The following is a 21690-nucleotide window of genomic DNA, read 5'->3' as shown; positions in this document are numbered from 1 at the left end:
CAACGCTCTCCATAATAGTTATAAATAATGTAAATCTAATATGAAGCCCAATAAAGTATAAAGGACTCCCAGTGGCCACTAAGCAACCCTGCAGCCCAGCACTTTGCTACCTTTGTCTCCAACACCCCCTCCCGCTCAGCCTCACCCCCCTGAGCTCCCCAGGTGGGGCCCTGCCTCAGGCGGGGCCCTGGTTCCCTCGGCTCCGATGCTCTTCCTCCAGATCTCGGTGGCTCTCTCCTTCATATCCTTCCAGTTCCCACTAAAATGTCACCTCAGCGAGGCATTCCCTGGCTACCTAATCTAGGCTTGCAGCTCTGTTCGCCTCGCTACACACACCCTAATAGTTTGCAAGCTCAGGGGCGTCCTGGCCCAATCCGAACCACCCTCTTCCCCTGCCTCCACACAGAGGGCAAGGAGAGACCGAGAAAGAGGCAGGCCCCTCCAGATCGGTAGGTGGCAGGTTTAATAAACAAAGGCACTTATTTACTTGGCTTGTCTTGGGCAGCTGCAAGATGAGTAGCTCTCCACACCTGCCCACCGGAATCTTAAAAGTTTATATAGAGGCCTTAATGCGGGCTCAGTCCCATACACCCCCCCAGATGGGCTCGACAACACTCTACTCTGTCAAGGCTGTGTCCCTGGAATGGCTCCCACTGTGCCAACAGCGGGCAGAATGCACATTTCAAGGACAGGGAAGGGACGGGGAGCCTTCAGTTGTCCAGGTCCAGCTTGAGGTTCAGCCAGGGGTCGTGGCCTCTCAATGACCTCCTCCAACACTCCATCCCTTGCGACAGCTTTTACGATCTCATATACCCCCCTCTTCTGCAACGTGCCCTGAGCAGTCAGCGAGGGGCTCCCTAGCTTGGAGGCAGCGTGTTTAGTGGCTCTCTGGCTACCCTGGGGGCAGATACCACAGCGAGAGTACAGGCACATGCAAGGGAGAATGCAGATCACAGCAATGATTCCCCAAACCAATGACAATGTTTTCATCCAAGGGCCCCATGATCTGAACCACTGATTTATTAAGTCCCCCAAGCTGAGGGTCAGATCACTCCAGGCATTCACTTGTGTCCTCATGTGATTTAAAAAGATGACACACTAGCAGACTCATCAGGCATGAACACACAACATTCTGTTTGGATAATGGCAAAGAGGTGGCGATAGTGTTCGAGGCCATCCGATCTGGGAGGACAGCTTTTATAATTAGAGACATTTCAGTGTGCAGTAAGGACAGGCTTTGTTGGCTCTCATTTAAGGCTTATTGGATGAATTTGGTCAGGGCTTTGCTTGGCTGTTGCTTGGGTGTTGTTTAAAACACGTCGGGCACGCTATTACGGCGTTGACCGAGTCTCTCTATTTTGAGGGCAATAGAGCATCTTTGGAAATACGCCCTCCCACTGGGCCGCTGGGGTGGCTACTCTTTCTATGCACCCAGTCTCTGTATCTCCTAAAGGGTTTGTTGCTATAACTTATATCCACGCTGGGACATGAGCTTCCTGATTGCCAGAGGGTGTCATCCCTGCATGAGCTGGGAGGTGGAAGACAGTAGGGACTGCCTCAGGTTTCTGCAGGCAGACTCAAATGTTTTTCCACATATCCTGCCCCCACCGGGGCTTACTCCCATCATCCACCCCTTGGCTTGCCGTGGTCCCAGCCACAGGATTAATCCCTCTAGAGCAGCCCAACTGTCAATGCAAAGGGTCACCTGTCAGGGCTCGGGAGTGATCACCAGCCGAACAGCCCCTGGTTCAGTCCACGGCCGCGGTTTCTTCCTGCTTCTATCCAGACGGTGTCAGTGTTGGGCTGAATAGCAGCTGCAGTTCACGCGGATGGGTTCCCTCGACTAGATCCACCCCCACTCCCTCTCCACAAGCTGCAAGCGCTGCCATGGAATTGGGGGTCGATGCATCTGGAGGATCTATGTATTCCACGGGGCCAGTAGCCTGTGTTTCTAGAGACCGTGGGCTGGTGGGCAGGGTGCTCCCGTGCTGCGGATCGGAACGCCACTTCGTCAACATGGGGGTCTGAGCCATGGCAGAGATGCGTGGCAGGAACATATTCTCAACCCACCCCTTGATAGGAAAGGAAGTTCTTAATTTGATATCCTCTTCCTTCCCGACAGGCTCCCCGCCCTGGAGCCGTACTGCGTATAGGCCTAGGAGCTGTTGCTCTAAGGAGTATATGGAATTTTCTGTCCCCTTCCAGGGCTGGGACCAAAATCCTAGGGGTACTCTGTCCTTCCGTTATCCCCACCACAGTGCGCAATCCATCTGGAGTCACAGACACATCAAACCCAAATAGTAGCCCTGCTTGCGAGATGCCCAGAGCTGTAATCTACTTCACTAGTATGTTTGCTTTCTCAAAGGGGACTTGCTGTCCTGATCCCCAGTCCTACACATGTCCTTTGTTTATCAGTCCATATCAGAGACAGAGACACGATGCCAGATGGGGAATAAAAGCCCTCCAAAACCCCCAAATCCCTACAAAGGTTTGCACCGCTTTCAAGTTCTTAAGGGTTGTTAAGCTTGCGCCTTATCAATCACAGCTTCTGGAACGTTTGTCTTGCCCAACCAAATGACTCCCAAAAGCCTTGTGGCGGATCCTGGGCCTTGAATTTTCTGTGGGTTCGTGACCCATCTTCTCCCTTGCAGCAGTTCCAGGAAAGCTTGCAGAATGCCCTGCAGCATGTTCTTGGATAGTTTCTCCTATCTCTTTATGCCCCCAAGCAATTTATATTGTTTAACAGCTACCATTTTTTGAAGGGGTGGCAGGCCTACTGGTTCCCAGTGGGTGTTTCCCCTCGGCACTGGTTTGATTACTCGAACCAATAGATTCTCTGGTATTGGAGAAAGAAAAACCTCATATTCCTGGGGTAGTAGGGAGGAACACTAAATTTCGTCAAAGAACTTTCTTAACCATAACCGTTCGCTCTCTGTAACCATTGGTGGTGCTGAAAACTTCTGAGGGTCACCATGTGTTAGCGTACATTTGGATCCAGGCTCCACCAGAGCTGTCACTCCTGGAGGACCAGTGACGAGTGAGTTCAACTTGAGGCCTCTGATCATCTGTACCTGCCCTCACTTGGAGGCAGTCCTGGCCTGTACCTGTTACCTGCGGTATGGGAGGCACCACCCGCAACAGCATTGCATTCCTGAAGTTTCTGCTGGAGAAGGCAGGGCATCAGGGACGGTAAGGGGCAGATGGAGCAGGTCTGGATTGTTGTTCAGGTTTTATGGCTTTCCACCTGCCAATGAACACAGTGTTGGGTTGTCAGTTTTTCTGTTCAGGCGAGGTCCCTACGGCAATGAGGTTAAACCACATTTGTTTGTGGGTTATTTTTACTGGACCTTTACGGCCGATCAGGATAGTCTTTAGGTTTTATGGGTGATCTCTCTGTCTCAAGTCTTTCCCACAGCCCGTACCAGTCCCGGGATTTGTCAGTTTTCCCCAAACCAACAATGGATTGCCCAACATTATAAATATCTTGTCCCACAACTGGGCTCAACCTGGACATGAGTGTCCCATAACAGGTGTTGGGGCGACCGGAGTATACCACTTTTCATTCTTGCCGTGAATGTGGCCTGATTAGGGCCTTCAAAGACAGAGGCTGAGGTTGCCTGTCTCATTCCCAACTCCCTAAGGATTTTCAGGGTTCCACATGCCCAGGGAGGTGTCCCTCATTGGGCCAAACCTCCCTGCAGGCTAGAATAATCCAGTCTATAAGGGAGTGAGTACTTTGAACCTTTGAGCGCCATGTCGGCGCTGCTGGGGAGCAGGGTGTGTGGTGAAGTTGCTCATTCTCTCTGCTTCCTGCCCAGAGAAATGCCATCTGCCCCGTATCCCATAGGTGCACTAACCATGCTAGGATCCTTGCCCTGGCCTTTTGCTGGAACTTGGCAGCTGTATCAATAAGCTCAGCGGAAGTACATTCTCTCTTCGTGAATGTCTCCTCAGTTGGAGGCCGCCCTGCTGGCTGGGGTCGTTGTGGTGCTTTTGCTTGCCTTTGTACTCGGGGTTGGACAGCATGGGGCATTTCGTTCACTTCACAGCATGTCCTCTTCCCTCTCCCCCATTTTCCCAGGCATTCCACCTCTTAGTGTCCCAATCAGACCTTGTCACAGCACTCGGACCTTGATCCTCGGCAGCTTGGGCCCTCCCAGCTTTGCAAAATGGCATGCAAGGTCTTCAACTTATTATTTGCTCTCTCCTCTTGTCTGCCAGCCCCGAGGCTACAGAGTAGTGGGCACCCACACGTCCTTCTCTAACTGCAACTCTTCTTCCCACTTTCTTTATTTTTAAGTTAATTATTTATTAAATAGTTGACACATTAACTTCAGGTATACAACATAGTGATTGGAGAACTCTGTACATTACTTCATGTTCATCACGAGTGTCATCGCTGTCTGTCACCACTGTCATCATACAATGGCATTACAGTATTATTGACTATATTTTTCATCTCTGTGACCTATGTATTTTATACCCGAAGTTTATACCTCTTCATCTCCTTCACCTATTTTGCTACCCCCCCCACCGCCTTCCTTCCCCTCTGGCAACCCCCAGTTTGTTCTCTGTACTTGTAAGTCTGTTTCCCTTGTTTCTTTGTTCATTTGTTTGGTCTTTTTAGATTCCACAGATAAGTGAAATCATATGGTATTTGTCTTTCTCTGTCTGACTTATTTCACTTAGCATAATATCCTCTAAGTCAAGCCATGTTTTTGCAAATCATGAGATCTCAATCCTTGTTATGGCTGAGTAGTGTGTTAAATCAGCTTGGGCACTGTCCCCAGGCATCTGCCATGGGGCCCACCCTTCCCCACGTAGAGGTCAATGGCCAACTCGGGATTTTCCCCAAGGATGCCTCTTTCCTAAAGCCCATTTCTCTGGTCTCCTGGCTGGCTCACCAATTATTAGTTTGTAATCTGGGGAGCTTCCTGGGTGCAACCTGAAACTGGTCCCTTGCCCCCATACACAGAGGCAAGGAGAGATCAAAAAAGAAGGCAGACCACTCCAGATTGTGGGTGGAAGGTTTAATAAGCAAGGGAAATTTCATATGAGGCTTGTCTTGAGCAGTCATGAGACAAGTAGATCTCCACACCCACCGACCAGAATCTTAAAAGTTTTTATAGAGGTCTTAACTGGATTCAGCCACATATACTGTCCAGATGGTCTCAATAACACATTACTCTCTCAAGGCTATGTCCTTGGAACAGCTCCCACTGTGGAAACAGTGGAGAGAATGTACATCCCAAGGACAGGGGAGGGGTTAAGGAGCCTCCAGTTGTCTGGGTCCAGCTTGAGGATCAACTGGTGGTCATGTCCTCTCGATGACCTCATTACTAATATTATATATTTTACTTATATTTTATAAGTGAAATACAATATATTTTATTTATCCTCACTATTGTCTGCCTCTTCCACTAGGGTGTAAGTTCCAGAAGGACGGGGTATTTTCTCTTTGTTCCTGGAAGAATTCCCCACACATAGTAGGCACTCAACAAAGACTTGTTCAATTAATACGATGGAGCTGGGTATGCTTCAGGGGTTTCTCTTCTACCCCTACCGATTATGATCTGATCTGAAGGTTTGGGTCAACGGAGGTAAACACACAAAGGAGAGGAAAGAGAAAATAACAGTAAAGTGGAGCAGTGTGAAAGTAATCTCCTGTCCCTTACAAACAGGACCTGACTCTCTTGCTGTAGTCGCCCCAGCCTGAGGCGCTGTCACCAGGCACTGTGGGGCTGTTCCCGTCAGTACATCCAATGTACTGTCGTGAGGGCCTTCACTTCGAGAAAATTACCTCAAAGCAGTAACCAACGTAGCATCATGTTTGACATGAAAAATCATTGGCGTGGCCAACTTGGTATTAGCTGAAGTAAAATGGAATTTTACACACTCCTACTGGCTGAGGGAATGAAAACAAATGGTGGTTGTAACAATAAGTACTTCTGTAAATTGAAAGTTAAAGAATTTTATAAGAATAGAGCCTAGGGTGCCTGGGTGGCTCAGTTGGTTAAGCGACTGCCTTCAGCTCAGGTCATGATCCTGGAGTCCCGGGATCGAGTCCCACATCGGGCTCCCTGCTCAGCAGGGAGTCTGCTTCTCCCTCTGACCCTCCCTCTCGTGCTCTCTGTCTCTCATTCTCTCTCTCTCAAATAAATAAATAAAATCTAAAAAACAAAAAAAACAAACAAACAAACAAAAAAAAGAATAGAGCCTAATTCAATATATATTTGACACAGAATGATAAAGACACTGGTCCTGCCAAGGATCTACTTTAGATTTGGCTCCCACTTCTGGCAGCAGGTCAGGCCCCTGTCTCCTGACATAACAATTCAGTTGAGTCTACCCCTGTGACTGTCATGTTCTTTTTTCTTTTGAAGGAACAGATTAATCAAGACCAGTTAATTCATTATTACCTGGAGTGTCAGGGAATTTGGTAAATGAGCTGAGACTGATCTTAGAATTTGCGATGAGATGTGGGTAGATTTATGTCCTGTCAAAATGTGGTATACACATACAATGGAATATTATTCAGGCTTAAAAAGGAATGCAGTCCTAATACATGCTCCAACATGGAGGGAACTTTGAAGACCTTATGCTAAGTGAAGTAAGCCAGACACGAAAGGACAAATATCGTGTGATTCCCCTTATATGAGGTTCCTGGAATAGTCAAAATCATAGACAGAAAATAGAATAGGAGTTACCAGGGGCTCACGGAGGGAGGAATTGGGAGCTGTTGGGTACAGAGTTTCTGTTTGGGATGATGAAAGTTTCTGGAAATGGATAGGGGGTAGCGCTTGCACAACCCTGTGAGTGTACTAATGTCACTAAATTGTACCCTTTAAAATGGTTAAAATGACACATTTCATGTTATGCATATTATACCGCTATAAAATAATCCCTTCTCCACAAAAAGAAAAAAAAAAAAGAAAAAAGAAAAAGATTCCAGGACACAGCCAATGAATCAGTCCCACTTCAGTGCATTTCCATTCTCTAAAAATTGGGATATTTGTTAACAGAGGACACAATTTTTTCCAATGAGAATCATTTATTAAGTTTCCTTCATCAAGAAAAGTACCATCTTCCACTTGGCTTTGTGGAGGCTTGAAATGTGTCGGTTGCATGCATTGTAGTGAGTGAGTTTTGCTAGGAATTAGAGATTTGCAAGACAAGAGTTAATTGCTGGGCCCAAAAGGGGCTCCCTGCTGGACTGTCAGCCCCTCCTCAGCAGGAGCCAGGCCTGCCACTTACCTACCCACTCTCCCAGGAGCTGAGCTGCTTGCAGAGCACATGGTCAGAGCTCAGTAATCGTGTGTCAAATGAACGGGGCTCCCCGGGCTTGGGTGTCCTTCTCTTCTCTCACCCCCAGCTCACATCTCTGTAGGCTTTCAACGGCCATGCAATTCACCAATTGGCTCTTACCCCTTCCAAAGATAACAGCACAGAACCCGGAGACACACATTTTCCTCATCTAAAGAAAATGGCGGGATCGGCATAGACTATCTATAGACACTGTGATGGAAGAGGGCTTGGGGGGACAGAGAAGGCCTGGGGCTGATTTTGGCCAGAGGATGTCTGCTTGGCCGCCTCCTTTGGCCAACCTGGATGTCTCCAGGGTAAGAATGAATGATGGCTCTGGGTGGAGGCTCTGGTGCGAGGCTTGAGCCCTGCAGCCCCTTCAAGGACGTCGAGGGGGAGAGGTCTCATTTAGAGTAGGAAGTACGGGGCAGGGCCGCCGCGTTGGTTTGCTGCAGCCGCCTGCCCACACTCTGGCCTCTGCGGTGAGTCACCACCAGCTATTACACGGTCTCTGGGCACTGAGGGATGCTGGCCTCTGTTTGAGGTGCATGGTAGATATTACTTCTCCAACAGAGAGCTAGAGGTAAACAAATAGATGTGATTTCTCCCCAGTAGAAGGCAGCCAAGATGATGAATGGTGGAATTAAGAATCATTGGTATTATTTATGATCCTGGTACGAAGCCTTGACAGCAATCTGTGCAGTTGTGACGTGCTTGCAACTTATATTTAGAAAATAAACAGCAGAAGAACAGGGAGTGGAATAACATCAAAAAACTAAAGAAGAAACTTTTCCCCAACTCCACGGCAAAAATTAGACCCTGGGTGATCATTTCTCCTCTGGCTGCACAGCCATTGATTAGCCATTTAAGAAGAGCCTACATTTCATCGATGTGCTCATCAAAAATGAATCTACATTGCCTGGTTGTTTTCTGAACGCTTATAAAAATATCATCTGCACATGCCGTTTTAGAAGGAACTGTTTTATGCCGCGCTTAAAAACTTTTTCTTCCCTTCGGTTTTAGGTTCAGATGTTAGTCCGAATGATTTCTTCGGACTTCTAACAGTCTTGCTTGGCTTTCCGCATCTTCCCCTTCCCTCCTCTGTCCTGGAAACTGATGAAATGCTAGCATAGATGGGAAGCCCGAGGAATTCCCCAGGCGCTATTGAAACGCAGCAGAATTGTGTTCTGGAACCAGCAGGGCGGTGACCAGGGAAGACAAGACGATAGCTTCCCCTGACATATTGTTCCGTCATCTCTCAATTGTTTCCACTTTCTGTCCTTCCTTCTCTCCCTGGCTTTAACCTGGAAGTCCCTGGACCTTAACACACTCGTGGATAACATATCCGTGGATCCTGTGACAGGGGACCTTTGGGTTGGATGCCATCCTAATGGCATGAAGATCTTCTTCTATGACTCGGAGAATCCTCCCGCATCAGAGGTTAGTTTGAAAAATAAAGCAGATCAGCGACCTTATTCCCCGCTGTTTCTCAGTTGGAAACATAAATCTCAATTATATGTGCAAATATAAGAAGGGACGCGGATAGATGATCCAAATGATGAGATATAAAAAGAAGTTTGACTTTGGGAGGCATTTTAGTCAGAGTCTAGGCAGGAGACAGATGGTACATTTAAATTGGGTAATTTGAGGGGATTTAATAAGGGCACTCTATACAAAGGTGTGGGCGCACGTAGGGAAATGAACAGAAGATAATGCACTACCTCAGGGCTAGCGAGGGAGGCAGGAAATGGTTACCAGAAATCGGAACGAGAAGAGAGCTGCGTGTGGAGAGGGTCCTCTGAGGGGAAGCTGGCCTCTGGTTGGGGGACGTAGACAACCAGTGGGGACCCTGGAGGGAGGAAGCCTGGAACCAACACCCTACCTCCCTCTCAGTCCTACCATCGCCCTGCTGTTGCTACTCCTTGGCCTACCCTGACCCAGAGCTGGGGGGGCAAGGGAGACTTCCTGGTAGGCTTTCGTGAGAGTCTCAGCGGAGTAGAGGGCTGGGCTAGGGTAGCCAGCCCTACACTGGAGTCCCTGTTTTCACTTCGGTAATGACTTTCTTCAACCTGGGAATTCACAATAGTTTAAAACATGGAATGTACGGCCGTGCTATGGTCTAATCATTTGTCACTTGCCTGTCCTTTGAACCCCCTCTTCCCGTGGGTCAGTGTATGCACAAGTTAATACAATGCACCAGTCCTAGTGTGCAAATGGCCATCCTCTCTAAACCTTCCCTGCAGAATGGGAAGATCAGTCACTTGCTGGAATTATTTTGGTTTAAAAGATCTTTCCTTCCATCTTCGTTATAGTACCCAAGGACCCCATTTATGTTCATGGTCTTTACTCGGCGGACTATTTTGGCACTGCAAACAAGAATTTGAAACGCACTTTGCCATAGGCATTTGAACATTTACTGTGACTCATCTGGGGTTTTCTATTTTGAGTTTTTCAGTATGTATTTGTTGTACTTGTTATTTACGTTAAATAACCGATACAATTTTTGACATAGTTTACTGCTATGTATTCTTTTTAAAGCTTAGTTTTAAGAGTCAGTCTCATTCCCACCCACCAAAAAAAAATTTTTTTTTAAAGCCCACATGTCATGAAATAAATAAATAAATAAAAGCCCATGTGTCTTAGATTAAATAAACCCCAAACCAAATGTGTATTTCCAATTACTTTATGGCCCTTCATACCCTTTCTCTCTAGGCTTACAGGACAATCATATTATGTTTAATGGCAATCCTTTGTGCCTTTTCCTGGTTCTTAGCTATTAAGATTGCTGGATGGTATGTTTAACAGGAATTGGAGAAATGTATGCTGTGGCGTGTTCACTGTTCAGAACAGAGCAGAATGTTAGATTCTAATTTGCTCTTGCTTGTTAGCTCATCTGGTGAACTTAGGTCATTTGCAGTAGCATGGACTTGGTTTGCTGTTCTGGAAAAAGTGCTTCCTTCCTAATGATGGATCTGGTAAGGAATAGTAAAAAGTAATAACAATCCATTATCTAATACCCTGCCCCACAGAAGAGTGACTGACTTTTATTAGAAAGAAAGAGGCTTACTTAAGTCAAGGTGCACCATCACCTATTTGCCAGTAAGTAACTACTACGTCTGTCTTTTAAGTTGGCTGTTTTGGTTTTTTTAAAGATATATTTATTTATTTTAGAGAGAGAGAGAGAGAATGCACGCACTAGTGGGGGGAGGGGCAGAGGGAGAGAATCTTCCAGCAGACTCCCCACTGAGTGCATTGCCCCCACGCTGGGCTCCATGAGATCAGGACTTGAGCTGAAAACTAAGAGTCTGAAGCTTAAGGAACTGAGCCACTCAGGCGCCCCTGGGGCTGGCTGTTTTAAAGAGGTCCTTTTAAATGCTCCCATTAACCCTTTATGTATGGGCACTGGCCCCCACTAGTCTGCCGTATTTGGTGTTTTTATATGTAAGTATCCTTTCTTCCCAGACATTGTATTTTATCCTAAAGATTTAAAAATGATAGGAAGTTAGAGTTGAAAAGAAACTTAACCTAGTCCCACGCACTTTGTTCTACAAATGAGAAACAAATGTGAAGCTGAAGATCCAAAACAGGACCCTGGGCCCCTGCCTTACAGTGTGCTCTTTACTGTGGTGTGGAGTATATGAAATTGCCATTTTATTGGCCCAAATGGCCAAATATCAGCTACTGCATGTGATCGGCTTGGCACGCCACTTCTCTGTTGTTAATGACACGATCATATTTCTGCTCAACTAAATGACGGAAACTGAACTTACAAAATCTTATATGTTTAGAGTTGGAACCTTAAGTTCAGAGGAACAGCTGAGTGTTGTACAGAGATATGTTTTTTTTTTTTTAATTGCCAGAATTTAAAAAACAAGAATTAAGTGTAACCACCCAAATTCCTAGCTTATCTGTAAATATGCAAAACTGGCCTGAATTCTAGCATGGCAATAATTTAACTATTATTACTGAGTAACATCTCTCCCCTCCTCCCCCATTTCCCATAGTCCCTACTACTTCTGGGTCTCCCACCCAGGCTGTGTTACTCACTCCTATTTCTTCCCTAGGCTGGGTAGGCCTATTTGTCTCTATCTCTTTTCAAGAGCGCCTGCTTAAAACCTGTCATTTTGCCATAAGGAAACCAGTGTCTTCCATAAAGAATAATTTTGGAACAAAATATGATTTACCTACAGGCTTCTTCACATGGAGAAGTGACCCGTCTTTAACGTTATGTTTTGAGTGACTTTAAAAGAAAGAGTAGGCTAATGTTATTTCTTTGATAGGTGATCCAAATCCAGGACATTTTAACAGAAGAACCCAAAGTTACACTGGTTTATGCAGCAAATGGTACAGTGTTGCAAGGAAGTACGGTTGCGTCAGTGTACAAAGGGAAGCTGCTGGTCGGCACCGTGTTCCACAAAGCTCTTTACTGCGAGCTCTAGCAGGTCCATCTGCCCCCGGGCCATGGATGCCGTGAGCCCACCATTTCAACTGCTTGCCACATCTCCGGGGACCACAGTGATCTCATCTGAACAGTGAATACTGACCCTCCATTTGGACATCTGAAAGGATGAAAGTGCTGTTTAACCGGGAACAGAATCAATGCATAAGGCTTTTTTGAAAGCACGGTAGCAAATCAGTCTATTTACCAATAAAAATCCTATCAATAAAATGGCTAAAATTGCTGTGTCGGTTGTCAGGCCTTAAATCATTTAACTGTGTGTGATCCAAATGTCCTTTCCCTAAGACGTGTGTCTTAGGGAGCACGTGAGCTTATTGCTGCCTTGCTGAATCTTGTTTGGGAAACAGAGGAGCAGGATGATCTCACGAGTCGTCCCAGCCTGCAGTCCTCACTCAGGGGCTCTGGTTCACCTGCTGGGAAACTAGATGTGACCTACAAAGTTCCCTGGGCTCCAGGCATCCCTCCTTAGCAAAGCCATCGGACATACTGGCACAATCTGACTCCCATTTCCCCTTCGATGGAGGACTTTCTCAGTAAATAGAAACTGAAATGACCCCCATTTCTCCTTTTACTCTGACTTACTCAATTCTCCGGTAGCGATGACATGTAGGAAACTCTTTTAACATTCTTGGGAGTGTCTGCTATCTCAGCATAAACTCCACATTTTAGTTGCTTTGACCCAGTGAAAAGAAGTTTGTTCGCTTCAGTGATTGAAGACAGACTGAAGCCCGTAATCAACTCAGGTAAAGCTAAATGGCCCCAAAGACAGTATTCTTACAAGTGCGGGGCGGGGGGGGGGGGGGGGCTGTTTTTTTTGTTATTTTTAAGCAGGCTCCATGCCCAGGGTGGAGCCCAACATGGGGCTTGAACTCATGACCCTGAGACTGAGACCTGAGCTGAGATCAAGAGTCACGGGCGCTTAACTGACTGAGCCACCCAGGTGCCCTCCCCCGCCTTTTTTTTTTTTTTTTTTTCTGTTGTAACTTGCAGGGGAGGATTAGAAGAAAACAGTAGAAAGGCAAACAAAAAAATTAAAAAAATCAACAGTCTTGGCATATCTTCTGATGGACGTGATTAGGAAGAAAAGATGACTTTTGTCATTTTCTTATAAAAGCTGGTGTGAAAAGGTTACCTGTCTTTATTTGTCTCTTTTGAAAGTATGGCTTCCAGGCCGGATGATGTCTTTGGGATGCTAGAGGCAGTCACGTTAGAAACAAAGTTCTTCCAAGGCGCTTGCCATGATGACGGTCTGGCATGCTGGGAAAAACGGTTTGCTGATAAACTGAGAACTGTCAACATTTTAAGGCTACTAACTGAAAGTAATAAAGGGGAACATTTTGTTTGGATCGAAAAACACTTTCCTCATATCAGATTAGAGTTATTTTAGTCACAACTTCAATGAGCATATCATGTGCCCTATGAGTGCTCAGTTACTCGGTGATGCTGTTCACAGCCCTTGAAGCTGGATTTTCTGAAATACTGTTTCGAAACTACCGATGACTATTGGGCTTATGTCGAAAAAGCCCCCATATTTCCTTTAAAAAGAGTTGCTTGATATCATCAATGAAATAACTATATTCCGTTCTCTCTTGTTCTTGACAGAATAAGCAAATTCTGCCCCCAACCCACCCACCAGAAAAAGAAAGCAAGCTATCCAATTTGACATGGCATATGCTCGCGATCAGTCAAAAGGGACACATGCTTCCCCTCAGTGAGGGTTTTGTAACACACTCCGAGGAGAGAAAAACCAGCTTATTTCATTTATTTTTTGCTGAAGGTTTAGTCACAGATCAATTATGGTTCGTGTGTGTGTTTGTGTGTGGGTGAGAGAGAGAGAGGACGGGGCGGGGGGAGAAATTAATATTCCTCATTTGCTATATTCAAGTCTTCCGAACATTTAAGGTTGTAGAAATAAAATTGTTGCAAAGAACCCCGAAGAACCCCGTCCTGGGGGCCGGCCTGCCCTGGGCTTGCCCCGTGCTGTGTGAGGCCAGCTGTTGAATGCATTTTGTCACAGACCCTTGCTGGCCTGACAGGTATCGGAAACGCGCTGCGGGAACCACAGGCGGGGGAGGGAGCTTCTGGCGGAGCATCTCCCACTTCATGCCCAGTTCCATAATCGGGCTTTCATATGTAACGCTAGCTACCAATTTACACTGTTCCGGGGCTAAAACTTATTTTTCCTTTCATTTCCATGGAAAACATGCACTTTGCTCTTGATAGATAGATGTATTTTGACAGTTAATACAGGTTTGCCCAGTCAAGGCTTGTTTTAGTTGAAGGTGAAAATGGAAGAGGGGGGGGAAAAAAACAGCCTACTCTGACAGATGTCCATATTTCTCTTTTTATTGCATTCGTTGTCTAACAACAATAATACTCATTGGCAAGAAATTTATTTACACTGACAAATTAAATTTAATCACAGGTATTTTTAGATTGGTCAGAAAACAGAGGACCATTGTGATAGTTTGCTTTGAATGCCTCTGAAAACCAAAGAGTAAGAAATGTTGCTTGAAACGGAACAATCTAGAGAAGTACATATTAACCAAGCACAAGAGAACGAGTCAGACATGGTACTATTGTCTCTTCCATGCAAATGATCAGACACCAAAATGTACAAATTAAAAGTTTCAGATAACATGCTATCCATACTTATTGGACTTAAAATGGTTTTTCAAACAACTCTTTTCCTGCAGCGATACATAAAGAAAGGTTAAAATAAATCAACTTCTTACAATGGAACAGAATTCATTCTCTCTCGTTTCTTTTTTCAGCGGACTGGTTTTGTTACTGACGAGTAGCAGGCATACTCGTGGTTTAATTGCAACACCATTAAAAAATACAAAAGCAGTAGTGGTGACCATAAATAATATTAAGGAAAACATATATGTATATATATGTATATATATATATATATATATAAATATTTAAGGAGTTTTACAAAACACTAACTACATCTGATGTTGTTGGGAGGTGTTATCTAGCTGGAGTGCCTATTAATTCCCACTTTCCAAGGTAATTTAACTATTTGTGGCCAATTGTTCTTTCATGGATGAAAGATTAAATCCTTCAAAGAAAACCTGGGTGTGTGAATAAAACCGCTGAAAGAAAGAGACAGGTACACCTTCCAACAACATACTCACGCTCACATCCACTTGCATTGTATTTGGCAATGACCTAACCATGCCGTCACTCCACAAAAGAAGCTAATAAATGATCATGTGATGACAACAGTGCCATCAGAGAGCCAGTAGTTAGTGACTTAAGCATCACAGCCACCAAGTATGTCACTGCGGAGCATGAGCGAATGCACAAGAACACGCGGTGCAATTTTTAGCCGAGGAAACTGCGGTCCGCAGTTGAAAATGCCCAAAGCTGCATAAATTTCTGAGGTTCGACTCAGCAATGTGCAATCTTGACATCAAAGCATTAACCAAACATTTGAGGAAACTTTATCTTACTAAAATACCAAGTATCTAATAAATCAATTTTACCAAAATATATAAACATGTAGAAGGATAAGTGCATTTAGTAGAAATACTTACATTAAAAAAATCTCTCAAAATCTTATGAGCCATTCAATGTATACACACACAAAAAGTGGCAATGAGGTTATGATTACTGCTTAGGGTCCTAACTGACATTACCAAGTTCCATATACAATATATATATATTTTTATGCAATGTGATTGCGGGGTGTGTGTGCGTGTGTGTGTAAGGTAGGAATATATTCACACACAGGGAGTTCTGTACATCTACACACGTGGCATGCACATTATTGAGAAGTTGCCTCTGGTTCTCTTATGCGTTAACCTCCTATTCATTCTTGAATCTCTAGCAGTTTTGGGGTTGGGGTAGGGCCAAGGATTGGAAATCATCCCGTTTCTGTCCTTCCCCATGCTGTAGATCTGGAAGCAGGTCACATGCTGTGTTTGATCCACACCACGCACGTATGTAAGCTTGGAAGTCACAACCATTCACTCGACACATCCACAAAGCACTGAAAGACCCTCTGTTTACCCTAAGGTAGAACTTGAGGCTTTTATTCTCCAGGGGAAAGTGGATTCTGTGAGCTTCTTTGCCCTCTGACTCCCTGGTGGGATCAATTCTACACTGCCGGTGGTGCGGTAGTGGTTCAAAGTTACTCAAAATCTACTGGTGTCCTGTCTAGTATGATTTCTTCCCCCAGTGTTTTGGACCAAGACTAAATTTCCTGAGACTTTAACTACCTAAGACAAATATAAAAACAAAAATCTGCCTACATACCCAGGCTGTTTTTCAGGAATGAGTCACTGACACACATTCATATTTCTTATACCGCAGCTTTCTTTTGAGCATTGACTCCCCACCCCCATTTTTAGAAGGAAAACAACTCTAGTGGAAAATATGTACATTTTATTTCTGGACCTCATCCTTCAATGTTTAGCTTCAGAATAGTAGACGGGTAGATCCTTGATTAAAGGTAAATTTGAAAAGATATTTTTCAAAAACCCTGGGCTTTTCTTTTCCATTTTACCTTTCCTTCAGAAAGCACTGAGGACTTAGCATTAAGTAGGTGACATGAACTGTAGTGACCGCTGTCCACCAGAGTGAAATGCCTCTCACCAGGGCCCTACTGGGACAGAACATTTAGCTGCTCAAATGGAATTTGGTAATTCTTAAATATGTCAATGTAATGAGGAGCTACAACATCTCCAAAGTATAAACATTTCTCTCAGAATTGTTGGGACATCTCCCTTTAGAATCTTCAAACACTGGGTTTCTTCTCTTGAAGCTCGGCCCGTATAATCTTGAACACTTATTCAATGAGTTAGAATATCCATAAGCAATTTTTTATTTACCTCTTAAAAATATAATTTTAAAGCACATGTTAATCCTATTACACAAAGAACCTAGATGAGAATTCTTTGTCTTCAGCAAAAACCATAAAGGTTAATTAAGGTGCTGGATCCAACAACCTGTGACTGTTTTTGTAGCTCGGGCCTGGGACAGCTTACAATTTTGGGCCAGGGATGACACAGGATGAAAGGCGGCAGCAAGGGTTAATTTGGTTCCTCCCTTGTCCTCTTGCCACTTTGTTTGCAACAACAACAAAGAAGCCCAGAACAGGTGGTCCCATTTCATGCCCCTTCAAAGCTAAGTCTGGAATGAGCACTACAATACTGCAGTCACAAACCACTGGGGGGTAAGAATACTTCAGTGATGTTGAGGGCCGGAAATCCACGTCAACACCAGCTAAAGGAGGATAACATAGAATGATAGCTTTATTGTCATGAAATTAATGGTGGACTTCATCAATGTGTCCAAATGGGCAAAATTAGGTTTCTGCCCTAATGTATCACTCTGAAGTACACTTCGGAATCAGGCAAAAAAAAAAAAAAAAAAAAAAAAGAATGAGAAAACTATTGCATAAACTGTGAGTTACTTTAAGGGAGATGGTCTTAAATCAAGTAATCTGTTCTAAAAACTGAAGTCCTTTAATGGAAAACTCTGTCCCAGACATTTAGCTCATACAATGCTCCCCGTCTACAGCCTGGCCTCACCACACATTCCCTAACCCCCAAAGCATTACCTATACCCCAAAACGATTTGGCTATTATTAGAGTCATACTGAGCTGTCATTTAGGGAATATAGTTCAAAGTAACCAGATATTCCCTTTCTGTTCATTTTCTGATAAATAAAAAACTGCAAAGTCTTTAAGGTTCATGAAACAACAAGTCTACGTTAAACTGTATGGACACCGAAAACCATTAGCATTGAAGTAGGAGTTGTTGAAGACAGTGGAACCTCGATTAGGCATCATGCACTAGAGTCAAGAAAAGAAATAATACGGAAACAAAATGTTCATAAGTTCTGAGGTCCTGCACTTTGTTTTCATACTCTTTGATCAATCAGTTTACATTTTATCCCTGGCTGGACAGTCAAATCAAGTGCCTTTTACGATTTCAGCAGTTTTAAGTAGTAATATTAAAATAACTCAGTAACACCTAAAATCACTGTAACTTAACTTAAAAATAAAAATAGTTATAATACAAACTAAGTGATTTGAGGAATAAGAATTTGATTTATAACATTTTCAGCTGGTCATTGGTCTACTCACTGGAAGTGTACAAATAAAGTTCAAGAACAATACTTCTAAGACATTTAAGGAAATGCAATATAATAGAGATCATAAATTATGTGCAGAGACTGAGACTTACAGACATTTCCAGTATATACGTCCATTTTCAAATATTACCAAAGTGTAAACATAACTTTAGAGAGTCATCCTCTATTTCCACTCTTAAAATGAATACAGAGCAAAACTTCCAGTGTGATCCAGATCACTTTTTTTTCCCCCAAAGATAAGCAAAAAGGGCAAAAAGTTTACAATAGCAAGCAATAGTATTACCAGATTTTGACTAATTTAGTCTTTTGGTATTAGGAAAGATCTATTGAATTTTGTAGTTCATGAATAGTAGTTCCTTGTTTCTCGTCATATTAATAAATAGTGAAGCACCACACATCTCAAGTATTAATAGAGTATCCAGTATGGCAATCTCATTATAATACACCAAATGAAGATAGTCAGAAAAACATACATAGTGACTCTGATAACTGTAAAACACAATGTTACTTTATGTCAATGTTTCTGAGCACTGAATGAATGAATGATCTGTACTAGGGACAAAAGGATCAAAGTATAACAGACAATACTCTCTCACTAAAAAGGAAATAGGCTTTAGGGAAAGACAGGATTATAAGTTTCTAGTTCAGCCAATTCCAGATTTCAGATATTCAGGCAAGCAAAAAAATAAAATAAATAAAATAAATTAAAAATAAGTCACAATGTCCAAAATACAAGATGGTGCTAGATGGGCAGGAGCCCCTTTCCATTATCTGTTAACTGTAACCTTCAAAAGCCTTCCCCCAGCTCTGTGTATAAACCTTTCCAGTGTACAATATGGACTGAGACCCCCCTACCATGTAGTAAAAGGAAGTAAAACCCTAGTTGAAGATTCATCTGGCCTCAACTCTTATTTTGAAACTCGTCCCTTGGAAAGTGGATGACCTCATTTTTATAGCCAATACATCAAACACAACCAGAGACACGAGCATAAAAAACAAAACAACAACAACAAACAACAACCGAGCATTTGAAGTTTCTCAAGATGGGTTTATTTTCTCCTCCTTTTGCCCTAGTCTCCCGTGCTTGAATTAGTTTGATGAAATACTGAAATCCTTCATATACTGGCTTTCAAATAAGCTTAGCTGTCTCTGCTAGTAGACTATATCCTGTGGACTCTCTTAAACAAACTTTAAGTGTAACATGGAAATCTCTGAAGAATGAAAGAGAATGGCTCAGAAAAACCATTCAAAACATCTCTAAAATCCAACTGTCAGCTCTCCTTTACGGGAACATTCCGTGTGCTCAATAAAATTGCTTCTCTGGTTGCGTGTTACTCAAATCTAAATTTTCTCTAACCAGTATTCCTATTTTTCTTAAAAGTACATTTGTTAAAACACTAACTGAGCCCACTTGGGAAATCTTAAGTAGAAAATATGTGACAAGTTCCTGATTGTGTCACAGTCAGGCTGAAGACTAGCCAGAATTTTCCCCAGGAGAGGAAACCTGAAAATGTTGGTTTCCTTAAAAATCAATTTCCTGTTCAATTTGTTGGGGAAGAAAGGAACTATGTTCTGTGTGTCGGTGAACTACTGAACACGCAGCGGGAGCAGAGTAAACAACGGATCCCAATATCCCGGGCTGCCTTAACGTCTGATTTTTTTCCTGTGTTCGGCTCAATCTGGAGGATAAATGTTACCCTCAGAACCCCAAGGTAATACCCACATCCACATTCTGCAGGCTTCTGCTTCCTTCTGGGGTTAACAAATAACAAATTCCTTTCTCTCTTTCAGATGCCCAGCGAGCAGAAGAGTTCGCTTGCCTTTTGCCGCCGTACATAATGATGTGGCGGAGCACCCGTGTTCCTACAGTGGGGCTGTCTCACTGTCCAGACACAAGCGCGAGGGGAGAGGCTCTCCCGCACACCGGAGCACTCTGGAGCCCCGATCTCACGGCAGAGCGGCGCTCTCGGCCATGCAGATACGGGCCATTGCCCAGCTTCCGGGTTCCCGGACTGAAAAGCCGTGGCGCCCCACTACCACCACCGGGGCAAGGCATGCTTTTCTCGGGCAGGGTGACCCTGGTTCCCCCACAAGGGGTTGGTAAGTACGAGAAGAGAGAAACACAGCTATTCTGCATCTTTCACAAACGAGATCCTTGGTTTGGTAATAAACAAAGGTGGCTTGGGATTATTTCAGGAGGTGAAAATTAAAAGTGCATTCTATTATTGCAGAAAATGCAGTTTTGCCACAAGCAGTTCCCCAGTCGGCCTAGAGCACGTTACCCCTGCCATCAGTTCCTTCGTCCGCGGGGAGGAGAGCAGGGCGGGAAGGGGGGAGAGCTGTGTGCGAGGGGGTGTGTGTTACTGTTCACCAGCGCCCTCCGATGCAGCAGTCATCTTTTCTGTCTTTTTAGACTTCCTCTGCATCTGCTCTTGTTCCTTCCTCCTCAGCTTTTCTCTCTGTTTTTCCATCTTCTCTTGGGCCTTCCGAGCCTTCTCTAGAGATACCTTCATTTCCTTGAGTTTTTTTTTGACCACTGCTCGGTCCTGGGATGACGTCATTCCCAGAGCCTAGGAAGGAAATACATAGACAAACTGAACCTGAAACCCAGTGACCTCTCTCCTTAGGAAGAGGTTGCTATCACAATGTGTTCAGACTCAAGAACTGATTTAAACATAATCAAAGAGGTAAAAACCGAGAAAGAGCTGCTTACGTTTGCCAAAAATCTCCATACTCAGGGGCGGAGCTTTATTTGCCCTCTGAAGTGCCTACACAGTACACCCTAAACCCCGTTAAATACATGCTTTCCAAATTGGCAATTAATGGGTGAAGGAATTAAAAAAAACGGGGGGGCACAATTCTGCTTCTCCAACCTTTGGGCCATAGACATTTACAGGCAAAAGTACTGCTAAACTCATCAATATTTTTAAAAGCTAGGAGTGGGCACCTGCTGCCATAGAGGGCTCCAAGAAGGGCAAAGAGAACTGAAGTGGCTTCCTTTTTGCCAATGCAGTCATTTACAATGAGGACCAAAAATGTCTTTGGGGCCGGAATGCTCATGTCAGCATGACTAGCCATTCCCTAACCTGTAGGCAAACCTATAAAGGAATCCTGTTAATGAGGAGGTTGCTTAGTGAGCATGGAATTCAGAATAAGGGGAGTTGGTTGCGTACTTTAAATGTTTCATGACCTTCAGAATCAACAGCGGAATGCATCCATCTCCCCAACAGGGACAGCCTTGTCAATGGGGCCTTCATAACTGACAGACTATTGATTGATCTCTAACCTTTTCAAGACTGTCAAGGATACTCATCTGCCCTTCAGCCCAGCAGGGGACTGAAGTTGGGGGTGGGGAGCCAAATGTAAGCTCTTTTTGCCCTTTTTACCACAGGGATGGATTCCCGCCCCCCCCACCCCCAGTCTCTAAAAGGGATGGACTGGACAGGTGAAATGAGAGTGGGATGGAGCGGGGGGACACACGGCCTGCACATACTTGGGGAAGAAAGTTCTGAAGAGAACATCGTCTCAGTTTTGGGGAGGTGTGCAGGGAGGAGCGGGGGTGGAGAGGAAAGGAATAAAGAAGGAAAGATTCATGGATCTAGTTTCACTCTCATGTGATCAAAAAGTCCACCTTGGCCATTATTACAACTCCTACGACACAGGAAGTCAGCAGACTTCATATATGGACCACGTGTTGCTCGGTGGAAGCAATGGAGTCCCTAGCTCTCCTACTCAGCAGCCTCCTGTTTGATTCAGAATCCCTGACAACTTTCTGAAACGTCGTTTACTACTCAGAAATGATGCAACGACCTTTCTGCGG

The 21690-nt window shown here is 44.3% G+C and overlaps 2 protein-coding genes across 13 annotated transcripts in view; one reads left to right on the top strand and one right to left on the bottom strand.

The window, feature by feature from the left end:
- PON1 (paraoxonase 1) overlaps window positions 1–11984 on the top strand; it is a 32453-nt gene extending 20469 nt beyond the window's left edge. For both annotated transcript variants that reach the window (XM_036115696.2, XM_036115695.2), the window contains 2 exons: window positions 8614–8742; window positions 11583–11984. In XM_036115696.2, the coding sequence (XP_035971589.1) occupies window positions 8614–8742; window positions 11583–11741 (288 nt within the window). In that variant the 3' untranslated portion in view covers window positions 11742–11984. The remainder of the gene's footprint in view (window positions 1–8613; window positions 8743–11582) is intronic.
- A 2098-nt stretch (window positions 11985–14082) lies between these two features.
- PPP1R9A (protein phosphatase 1 regulatory subunit 9A) overlaps window positions 14083–21690 on the bottom strand; it is a 297767-nt gene continuing 290159 nt past the window's right edge. For all 11 annotated transcript variants that reach the window (XM_078059275.1, XM_078059274.1, XM_078059272.1 and 8 more), the window contains one exon: window positions 14083–20440. In XM_078059275.1, the coding sequence (XP_077915401.1) occupies window positions 20231–20440 (210 nt within the window). In that variant the 3' untranslated portion in view covers window positions 14083–20230. The remainder of the gene's footprint in view (window positions 20441–21690) is intronic.

The sequence above is a fragment of the Halichoerus grypus genome, chromosome 12 (assembly GCF_964656455.1).
Source record: "Halichoerus grypus chromosome 12, mHalGry1.hap1.1, whole genome shotgun sequence".
Lineage (NCBI taxonomy): Eukaryota > Metazoa > Chordata > Mammalia > Carnivora > Phocidae > Halichoerus > Halichoerus grypus.
The sequence above is the reverse complement of the archived record's forward strand: the minus strand, read 5'-3'. Positions and strand labels throughout refer to the sequence as shown.